General features: G+C 38.6%; 1 protein-coding gene across 1 annotated transcript in view; it reads right to left on the bottom strand.

Moving 5' to 3' along the window:
* Positions 1–12,006, bottom strand: part of snd1 (staphylococcal nuclease and tudor domain containing 1) — a 190,478-nt gene that overhangs the window by 132,335 nt on the left and 46,137 nt on the right. Inside the window, exons 12-15 of the mRNA XM_015028139.1 lie at positions 11,863–11,963; positions 9,267–9,377; positions 7,341–7,413; positions 3,613–3,754 (exon numbers count right to left, since the gene is read on the bottom strand). Of these exons, the coding sequence (XP_014883625.1) occupies positions 3,613–3,754; positions 7,341–7,413; positions 9,267–9,377; positions 11,863–11,963 (427 nt within the window). The remainder of the gene's footprint in view (positions 1–3,612; positions 3,755–7,340; positions 7,414–9,266; positions 9,378–11,862; positions 11,964–12,006) is intronic.

Raw genomic sequence — 12,006 nt, forward strand, 5'->3', positions numbered from 1 at the left:
ACCTTTTAGAAAACTTACTTTTGGAAGTGACACTGTATAGGCCAGCAAGTAAAAAAGAAGAAAGCTAAGGTGCTGTAGGAAGAGAGTTAGGGGAACTACCCTTGAACTCCAGATGCACACCTCCGGTCTTTTTTGAAGTCATGGGCTTGCTGCTGTGCTTTGTTTCTGTGACCCTATTTTCTTTCTCCTTATAGCATCGACTCGATCTAACAGGGAAAACTGGAAAGGTAGGAAGAGACTCGAGCTCCGAGGTGTTCAAATGGAGAAACCCGTTGACAAAGTGTCTAATAAGGACAGTTACCATGGGACACAAACAGAATAAGAAAACAGTCAATTTAATTCAAGGAGTGCAAATGTTAAATGTGAGAATTGTGGTGCATTATTAGAAATTAAATTAGACTGTTACATCTCTTCCTGCATTGGGATAATTTATTTTGCAGAGCTCCTGTAAGTGGTTGGTTCTTGAATGGCTTCCTGCAACATTGCTAAACAATAATAAAAAAAAATATGGCCAGAGTGAATAAATTATTCAAACAGATGATAAAACAGATTAATAATGCAGTGCTTGTTTTAACTGCAAGATCATTTGAATATTTTCTGTGCGCACAATCAGTATTTACTTAACACCCAGACAACAATAGGGCCCGGCTTTTAGAAATCGTATATATAAATATGATTTGACTTTAAAATTAGATGAATGAATTGCAATGATGAGCACGATTATGAGTCAATTTGTATTACAGAAAATCCACAGCAAATTCAAAATGTGCACCGAATTCTTGTATTTAAACAAGTGTTGATGCAGTTATTGCGAGCCTACCTTTAACATGCTCACACTAGCTGCAACATAAAACAAGACATCTTACTTCTTGTTAGACATATGAAAAAGCTCAAAAGGGTAAAAGTCCAGAGGTTTGGAGGGGCCTTCATTGACAGATAAATACAACAGTGTTGGGGCAGCCGTTTTTATCGCTTGTGTCATTTTCCACACGACCCCCGATATAGATGGGTGAATAAAACATGAAAAGATAACTTTGACAGGGAAAAGAAAGTGGTCAGAGATAGAGAGCTGGGAGATTAGACCCAGATAGATGGGTGTCTTTTGCCCTAGGGGCTTCATTTCATGTGTAGCGGTATGGGTTTGACATCGGTTGCGTCAAGAAAATCAAGTATACAGCTAAAAACATCACGCACAAAAACATTGAGGCCGCGGCCTACGAGATATACTGTCTCATCTCAAACTGACAACAAAAAGGGGAAAGAGGTGAAAAAACGAGAATATGCATCGCTTCAACAGCAACTGGAAATATCAATGGTATCAGTTGTGATGTTAAAGAAGACAAAGTTGTATATTTGATTTAAAGGTATAACGGCTTGTGTCATTTCTGGAAGACAATGCTTTTCCAATGACAACCTTGATTTAACCTTTTCAGGGGTTTCAGCTCTGGTGAAGTTAAGATTTGCCAACAACAATGTGATTGTGTATATGGAATCCATCTTAACATGATGTCTTACCAACATTGTGTAGACAATCCAGTGTACTATTTTTTTTTTTTTTTTTCGAATCAGTACCAGGCTCACATTGTAATTGATCACTTTGAATTTTTTTTTTTTTTACTTTTCCAGTTTCTCAACAAATCCATCATATTTATGTCAACCACCATGATCTCAAGGTTTAACAGAGACATTCACAAAATGTGTTTAAAAAAAAAAGAAGAAGAAAAAAGCAACGGACGCTCCCTGATTGGATTGTCATCATGTTCTTTTCTTCAGGCTACGAAATCAGATTTCAGAGAAACGTTTCCTACCTTCATCCAATGGTATAATGATAATGTCCTTCCTAATGTTTTTTTTTTTTTAATTAGACTATTATCGTGGATTATATTAATTATCACCCATTCAAATTAAAGGCACACCAATAGTGACCAATGGGATCCCACTCACTCAGTGGAACTCTCCATTTTGCTCTCTCAAGAATCACCTAATATGATCAAAATGAGGACTAATCACTAAGTTCTTCGTTTTATGCTCAATCAGGATTACAAGGTCAGATATTTCCATCTTAAATGACTGCTTCTTAAGAGATTTAAATTAGCCATTTAGATAACTTTTTTAAAAATCAATTTTAAAAAGTTAGACTTTTCACTGCTACTTTTGATGTTGGTAATGTCCATGAGGAGTCCAAACGGCCAGCTTGTCGAGCAACAACTTTACAGACAGAAACTGATTCACAAGCAACAGGAACAACCAAAGGAGAGGAACCTACATTGCAAACAAGCTGAAGGTCGCCATTAAAGCAATCGGGAGGTTCCATGCCACACCACATTGTTGCAGGAACTCATGTAAAAGATGACCGATCCAAGTATAAGGCGCATACATTTCTATGGGCGGAAATGCTTTTCGATGGGTCTAATGTGAAAGCTTTGATGATATTTGAATTCTTCAGAAACGTACGTGTAATTATAAGTTTCTTCCACGTTTGATCAGATACGTTACAGTTGCAGTTCTGTTTAGTTCAACATATACCCCTCCACCCCCCGAGTTGCTGTTTATGAGGTACAAGACAAGTGATTACTATCTGTAGCAGGGGAAATAAACTGACTGTTGCTGAAATGCCAAAAGGTGCACGTTGATATTCTGGGAACATATCAAGTCTTCACAGCTTGACCTTCTTAAAGTTTAAGAAAACAAAAACTCTTGGGACAGAAATGTGTTTACTCTTGCTGTAAAAACATCTAGTTAATACTTTGCTATTCACTAGTTTTGTGCCCCTCTAAGAGCAAAATAGCCATCTTTTGATATTCTTGCTCCAGAAATGAAGTGTATAAGGAATTAACTTTCATGTAGCTGGAACAATTAGGTCCAAGAGTCTCTTCCTGTTGTAGAAATACGAGTGGAAGCTGAAAGAAATTGGGGATAAACCATTTACAAAGTAAATTTGAAGCTAATAAACTTTGATGAAGAGCTAATAAGAAGGAGCCGAAATGATGAGTAGTTTACAGAAATAATACATTTGCTTCTACCTATTCAAATAGAAGTGCATTAGTGCATTACAATATCTGCAAGTTTAAATTGAAGCTAAAAAAAAAGGTGAATCAATAACAACTGATGGTGGCTATTTCCCCAACAGCAGGAACATGAATCGAGGATGATCCAACACGCCTTCAAAAATGTTCACAACTACAGGTAGTAAATGACTGCCTTTGTGTGGACGTTTTTATAGTTTTCCAAGTAACAAGTTACCAGAAGTGCAAATAAACTGTTTTATTACCGCAGCTATCAGAAAAACACAAGTCAGCCACATTGCTACTAGAACACTGGGAGATCCTCATTTCAAAAGGAAAAACCCAATTTCGCTATCCACCTTGGGAGCATGTACTTCTGAGTAAAATTGTAAACAACAATGAAACTACGTGCCTCAAACAGAACGAGTGTTTTCCCCCATTTTTTGTCTTTAAGGGGAGAAATACTGAAAATGAAAAAGTCATCCTATGCTGGTGTTTTCAAATGTTTTGTCAGTATTGTGGTGCTAGGAAACCTGACTATTTACTTAGTTCCGCTGGCTTGGATGGCAGAATTAAAAGGACTTTGACATTAGAAAGGCAAACCTACCAGCAAGGAGGAATGTGATGAGACAGGTCTCTTTGGGCATGTACAGCTTAAGACGAGATCCGCTGAAGACGTATTCGACGACAGCTTCTGACCGGCCAGCTCTCTGCAGGAAAGGCAGGAACTGCTTGGCTTTCTGTGTCTCCTGCAGGAAAGAAAGAGAATTAAAAGGCAAATAGCAGCATTTTAGAGTCAAAGTCTTGGAATCTTTCAAGAATTAATAAAAAAAAAAAAAAAGAATGGAGTTTGCATTGTTTTTATGAAAAAGTTAAGTGAATTTAAAATAGCTTTTGATTTAAAAAAAAATACTAGGTAACAAGGAGTCATCAGCCAAACTATCAACACAACAAAATATACCATAAAAGGAAAATGCCTCCTTTTTAATCATATTTTTTATTGTGTCTGCTTAATTTTTTGTGTTTCATTTTTGGAAAAAAATATCTGTGAATATCTTTGGATTATTTTAAATATTTAAATGTTCTCATCAAAAAAAAAAATAAATAAATAAAAAAATAAATCGCCCTGCATGTGGAGCCATTACAATTAGCTTCAAACAAATCACTTTTTTTTTTTCTCAGTGCCTGAGCCAAATGAAGACGAGTTTTTTTCTTATAGAGGGAAAGTGTTAAAGATGTTTGAATGGTGTGACAAGATGTGGACTGTTTTGGCAGCTACAGTTGTGTAAGCCATTCAAACTTTCACAAGCAAAACAGACTGATCATTTCATCAAATGTGAGACTTCAAAAATCACTGCACATCATGTTCATGCAAAGCAGGCCAAGGATCCTATTCAAGTAAATGCTGGTCAGAACCAAAGCAGAAATCCTCTGAATGCGTTTTGAGTTGCATTTTTTTGCCTGAAGTGGTCACTGTACAAAAATACCACATGAAGAGTTCAAATCCATCTATATGGTCTTAGCATGATTTTGCTCAAAGCTACTGCACTCCAGCAACATTTTTCTCAACTTCCCAATCGTCACCTTATTAACTCAAATCCACCTGGAGACTTTGATATTCCTAATTGAGGGTATAAACTGCAGAGAATTAGCTAAAGTACGGCAATTTAAAGTTACTAGGTTGTCACATGATTGCCTTTGTTCATTTCTATGTATTTTTGAGTTTTTCTCAATTTTGTTCACAGAATGTCAACGACAAGTTCTAAAATAAATTAATAAAGGTGAACAAGACCAAGTGAAAACCTGCTTTTTTCCACCCATCTTTGTATCACAGTATGGCCTAATGAAGTCTGCCTTCCTTCTCAGTGATACATCTGGAACCTCATGCAATCAAAAATAATTCTCTCCCTTCCTGCTCCCATCTCTGTCTGCAAGAGTGAGTCACAACTTATTGGTGTACTCGGGCCAAAAATTACAAGCCGAGCTAAATCGTGTATTCAGGCAGTGCTAGTGCTTCAGTAGCAAAGGAAGATTCATAAACGCTAAAAAAATAATTTAATGTGAGCCTACTCCAGGCATGAGCATGTAGGCACAACAGACCGGTGAGTCATGGACCAGTGTTGTGTTTGGATGAGCCAGCGTGGACACAGGAGTAGGAACAAAGGCTCAGACACAAAGTCGGAGCAAACAAACCAGTTTACCATTTGCTAAAGCAAATTTATGAGAGTTCACAGTGTTTCGGTAACAACAATTTATCAATATTTTCTTTCATTTTATTTTTTTCCCACTGGGGGAGTGACACAGCCCAAAGCAGCCGTGTATTTACTAGAAACAAAATGAAGTTCCTGTCATCAGCGGGGCTCAAATCAGAGTGCATTAGTGAGGGGTATATACTTTAGCCATAAGATGTTCCACCTGAACTCCACCCACTGCATTCCAAAATAACCCCTCGAGTGGGAGATGACACTCCAGTTCACACAAACATTTACCGCACCTGCAGCGTGTGTGGGCTGTGCAGCCCAACTTGGTTCAGAAAAAGGGAGAGACAAGTGAAAGAAGAGGACCTCATTATGCAACCTTTAGAGGCACGAGGTGAGTCAAGTGCTTTATCCACTCTCCTCCCACCACCTCTGTGCATCTCCTACAGTATACATTTATAAACCTATCTCTGCACTATTTGTGACTGCATCCCACTCAATGTGCATAATCCTTTTCAAAAGACCTTCACTAAAGGATGCTGACGTATAGGAGTGTGTATTTCCACAAGGGGGATGGGTGTGTATTTAGAGGGATAGGGGGAAAGTATGTTGGGGCTGGTGAGCAACAATGCTATTTTGGTCCTTGTAATGCTTTAAAGAATGCTCATTATATTATCCTTGCCAAACAACTGGTGCATGTGTGTGTGTGTGTGTGTGTGTGTGTGTGTGCGCGCGCGCACGCGAGCACATCCACGCATGCTGGCAATCGCTGGCAACGGTCCTAGATCATGCTGCAAATCAAGCATGTCTTATTGGAGACAGACAGAAAAGTTAAGGGAGGGTTTGCGGCGAGATAATGGCGCTGACCTGAACCCAGTGACAGGGTGCAGCTAATAAGTACAAATGTAGTGGAGCTACAGGGTGCTGTAGAACATGTCAGACATAAAAATGGCTACACAAAATACCACTATAGTAAGGCATTTCTATCTTCGTTTGCTAAATAAAACCATCTGTAGTGTGTGATTTAAGGTTTTCGAGTGCCCTTCACAATTACAGGAAAAAGGTAAATTTGTGTGCAAACCCATTGAAACTAAAGGTTTTCATAGAGGCTTGGTGATTTAAAGACTCTTTGTTGCGCTTTCTCCAAATTGTTAATCGCTGTAAACCTTCCACGCTCTAATATATGATTAAGAAAAACATTCAAAATATTTCCTTCTGGCCTTACTGACATTAGTAGACGCTAATTAAATTAGGAGCTGAGGAGAGAACGTGCCGTGTGTGTACAAAGAGTCTTTGTAAAACAGCTTTAATAATATTTTAAAGCAAAGGAGATTATTAAAGAGTTCCAGTTTCAAACTGTCAGTGATAAGCACGGCTGTGGTGGGTGTACATCATATATCATATAATGGCATATGCTGATAGAAAACTGCCAAATTTTTGAGTTTCTGATCAAAATAAAAGAAAAACAGATCATCCAATTAGGCACATTTCTCAATATAACTAAAAGCAGTACATCGTGGATTATTAATCAGAAGATTTTGGATCAAATCCACTTTATAACAATAGAGGTGCAAGTTTCCATTTGAGTAAAAACTAATGCACACCTATTTAAATGCTCTTTACTGTATTACATATGGACGTGTTAAAAGACTAAACTTCCTTTCAGTGAAAGAAAAACAGCTTCCTGGCTTGAGCATAAGAAAAAAGATGACAAACGGTGCCGCAATCAACCTTTACTGCACGCTTTTATGGATTTCCCACAATAACGTTCGTGTGATGAGCCCTCCCAATCAGGCTTCATTAGCCAAATGACGCCTCAATCAAGCCCCTGAGCACACGTAAACAGGCAAGGACCGAAATGCTTTTATTAATGAGGTTTATTTTTAGAGGCCACTAAGGATGAGTCGATGATTATAGATCATTTTCTGAGAATTGCTGGCCCCAACGTATCTTTTTAAGAGTTATAATGTTTACGTGCAAATGACTCCACATTTAAAACGATTTAATTCCAATTATAGCCACAGCACATGAATGCTCATCCTATTATCCACATCATGTAAACCATCTTATTTCCCTGCGTAGGATGAGTGTACATGTATTATTAAAAATAATAATAATTTAAAAAAAAGATGCATACCCCCGAGATATCAGCCACTCTGTGGATGGGGACCTCCTTTTTGCTGTGCAGCCCCTTTCCGTTTTTGATGGCCCTGCATTCAAACAACCCCACCATTAGAAATCCATCAATACATCCATACAGACCAGCATCCACAGGAGCATCTCAATAGATTAGGTTTTTTTTTTTGTCAAAACATTCATTTAATCCAGTAATTCAATTCAAAAAGTAACAGTGAAATTACATAGATTTAATCACAGACTCATTATTTGAAGCGTTAATTTGTATAAGGTTTATTTATATTCATGGTTTGCAGTGAATGAAAACCAAAAATATATTTCGAGAAAATCTGAATATTTCCTACGAATACAAACCACATTCTGAAGTTATTCTACTACATATGTCTCTTTAGCTACCATATGTTTTCCTTCCACTAAGCTTTCCACTGATAGAAGCCTGAACAGCAAACATCGTCATGGAAACTGCTGCGTGCAATGTTCCGCATGGTTACATAGCCCATAACGTGACTGAAACATTACATTTCTGAATCACAAAACATTTTTGTCAAATTTTAATTACCATTAGTAGTAAGTTAACATCTAAAACATTTCACCTTTTGAATTGTCTAACTGGATATTCTAATTTACAGAAAACCATTTGTACATTGAATTAAAAAAAAAAACAACACTCTCCATTTTAAGGCTTGGGGTTAGTATTAAAAAAAGAGAGGCCATTTTTTCTAGAAGAATCATAATGGGGAGATGATTTAGCATCATGAATGTGAAAAGAGAAATGATCCATCTTTAGAGGCAGCTAAGGGTCTTCCATGATGACTGCCGCTAGTTAGAGCTGCCGTAATAAGACTGCCGCATTAAATGTGATGAAGATAAAGTCGAAGGTCCTGTTGTCCACTGGGTCACTGGGATGGACCACAAAAGTGCTGCTAAGATAAGCCAGCTACATTTCTGCAGCCCTGCACAGTAAAGATGTGCATTTTAATAGCCTAGAGGAGGTTCCTTGAAGGCTGTGGGCCACTGGCTTTATGCAATGGGAGCTAAAAATATAACTAAGGCAATAGACAGAAACCGCTCATCGTCTCTTATAGGACCCCACCAGGGACAGAGAGAGAGCGAGAGAGAAAAAGCAGCAGAGGGAAGGAAAAGTGACAAAAAGAAATGAGGGAAAGAAAACCCAGAAGAGCAAGCCCGTAGAAGGACATAGCGGGAAGCAGCAAAGGGGAAGAAACAAGGACAAAACGCACAAAAGGAAGAGAGAGAGCAAGAACGGGCAGGAGGAGAAATAGGGGCAGATGGCCGATGACACTGAAAGACAAGGGGAGAGGAAGAGTTAATGCTATAAAAAAAAAAGGTCACAGCTGCATCTGCTCTACCTACAGCAAGCAGATCTTAATCTATGGCAGAGTAATAAAGCTTGTACTAAATCTCTCCACTGCACCTCCACATAATTATATTCATAGGGCCTGAGTAAAGAGAGACTCTGATTTAGCGTCTGGAGCCTGGGATGGTGTATGTGTGCCCAGGCATACAAAAAGAAACAAAAAAAAAAGGGGATAAAAAAAACTAAAAAGGGACAGAGGCAGAGAAAGCACAGGGGTCATTACTATGTGTGTGAGTAAATATTTAAGAGCAGAGACATGTTTCCTCGGGATGTGAATCACCAGCCTGATGGGCAGGAACTAATTACGGTGACACTATTAAAATGAATTTAAAGAATTAGCAAGGGGGTAACCTTACCTACATCAGAGGGAAAACACTCAGGGTCATTACAAAGACTAATTTATCAAGTTTATTTAAAACATAACTTGCAAGGTGCTTCAAGCAGATGTTTAAAGCTCCATTTTATTCCAAATTCTAACACACAAACCATCATGAACCCACGGTGCGAGTTCAACGTAAAAGATTTAGAAAAAGTAGAGGAGTTCCTCACCGTGCCTCTGCAGCGAGCAGCTCATCATAGTGGGAGGAGCGCTGGTCATCGTCCTGTCGATACCTGATGACTGTGGCCAGACCCTTACTGACCAGAGCTTCAGCTATGTTACTGGCAGAAACAAAGAAGGACAGTTCACTTTAATACTCCATTTCATAAGACATGAGGAAGAGAATCCGTATTGTTGGCGTCATTTTAAGCTGTTAGAGGTTTCAATGTATGTTCCCAAACATATGAGGAATACATGCATTTAAAAGTTAAACAGATGATTTGAATTCAAGACATTTTAGATTTTTATTTTTATTTTTTTTACCCTTTTTAATTAAGGAAACCCTTCATGCTGGCTTTGAGTCAACTGGCCCCTTCACTCCTTCATCCCCTCTTCTATTTGTACCACACGTTGCCAAGAACAGTAATGTGATTGGCGTTACCTCTATGCTTATGACATGTGGCACTCCTTTATTTCACAAACCATGAGCATCAATGGGTTTCTTTTTTTTTTAACCAATGACTTCATCGTCAGCTATGGGAGCGACTACTAAGTCACATGTGGGTACCAACTAACTGAATAATCAATGTTAAAATTTTTTTTAAATCCACTGGATCATGAAAATGTCTTCAAAACTGAAAAAAACATGAAATGAAACAAGTCATGCCACAAACAATTCTTTAATACACTAATTATTACGGATAATAACCAAGGATGCCCGAGTCGCCCACTGGGGCTCAGAGGGGTTGAGAGTTTCCGTCTCACTAACCTCCTCAACCCTGACTGTAGCGTTCATGGGGACTCTGCCAACTGTTATCCAGGAGAATCACAGTGTGGTGTGGTCCAACTGAAGACTCTAAACGACTGCTTACATGAGCAGACCTGACCTCTGTGCAGACAAGTGCCACCACATTTGAGACAGCTGGTTGGATGATATGGAGAGATCTGCCTGTCTGTGTGTGTTTGCGTGATGCTGCTCTGTGGCTCCAATGATACCGTTGGTGGAGAGGGGAAAAAAAAAAAGTACAATAAATAAAAACAGGACGAGTGCGATTTTCAAAAGTTCCTTTGAGGGGAAAACAGACTTCTAAAGCCTCTTTTCTAGCAATGTCGCATTAAAGCTCTGCGATGGTTTTGATTAAATTTCAACCTCTGAAAAGCGTTTATATCTGTGATCTTGTGTAAAGAAAATGACAAACTGATAAACCAAATTCCTTCAAAGACAGGCTTGCAGATAGAATATAATTGCTTGCACTCAGGTGACCCTTCTCTGAACAAAGCAGCAGCTTCAGTTCTGATTAACAAGCTTGCAAATTCAAAGCATTCAAAAATAGTCTTGTTGTATTCTATCAGATGAAATTATAGTAGTAAAATTAAATGTGCTGATGAAGTCAACCTGAACTGCTGCATGAGCTGATCTTGTACTGCCCTTTGCAAAAGTATTAATAGGCCTTGAACTGTTCCACATGTTCAACCATAAACCTTTTGTAGTTTATTTCAACCAACAAAGTAATACATTATTGTGACGTAGAGGACATATGATACACAATTTTCAAAGTTTATTACTAATAAAAATCTGAGAAGTGTGCAGTTCCCTCATATTAGGCCTCCTCCACTCTGATACTCCGAAATAAAACACTCTCCTGCGAGCCAGAGACTTGCTAAAGAACATCTTGGTTCATTTTTTTAACCCTCTGCGCTAAAAGCATAGCAGAAAACAGATGCTTCACGTTGACCTACACACACCACGCCCAATGTGAAATGTTTGAGACCATTGTCAATTACAATAATAGCAGCATGGTAGTTGAAGTACACCCTCTCAAAAATCAATACGTTTTAATTTCCAAAGAAAACTTAACACTGAAACTGGAATCTAAAATGGATATTCAAAACAAAAAACTTAACCAGTAACAACAAATAAACTGGAGACTAAAGCCATAAATATAGTGGATTATGAAGTCCCCGTAAAGACAATTGCCCTGATAAAAATATCATTAGACTCTGCCAGTTCTGTGATCATCAATTCCCTTTTAATTTATCATGTGATTAACTGATTTGCGGTCTTTTGCGACAGGCTTAGTGGTGGAAACATCATGCTGTGGGAATGTTCCTTTTCAGCGCGGACGTTGAGACATGTCAGCGAGGATACGAAGACGGATGCATTAAAACCTCTCTAAACGTGTAGTTCGAGTTATGACAGGAGTGGTTTAGTGCAAAGCATGTTCATGAGTTAGAACGGCCCAGTCAAAGTCGAGAGATGAATCCATTTGAGATTCAGTTGCATATTCAAGGAAGCACTCCTTTCTATGTCCCGCGCTCTTAGAAACAAACCCCACAAAGTTGCAGCTGTAAACGCACAACCGCTTGTCAGACATATGGAAAAATAAATTCCCAACTACCCATCATTCTCCATTTACTTCACAATTACGCACTACTAAAGTCGACCTATATCATAAAATCTCAAGCAAATGCATTGAAGCTTGCTGTCCTAACATAAAACAGCTTTTCCAAGGCAGTGCATTTGTAACAAATCCCCCTTGAATAAACAGAAGAAAAAAAAGGTAGACAGTAGTTTTGCTCAGCTTGGCAGACTAAATTATTACTTACATTCCTCCGATTGTCACTGTGGCACAGGTGCGCTCTGAGAAGGCAGGTGTTCCTTCTCCTGGACTAGTGGCAGCTCTGATGTAGTCCACTGTGACGTTGACCTGTAGGGGGTGGACACAGGCCGATCAAAAAAAAAAAAAAAAA

Source organism: Poecilia latipinna, unplaced genomic scaffold (assembly GCF_001443285.1).
Source record: "Poecilia latipinna isolate Pla-1442-1.1 unplaced genomic scaffold, P_latipinna-1.0 Scaffold115, whole genome shotgun sequence".
NCBI classification, from domain to species: domain Eukaryota; kingdom Metazoa; phylum Chordata; class Actinopteri; order Cyprinodontiformes; family Poeciliidae; genus Poecilia; species Poecilia latipinna.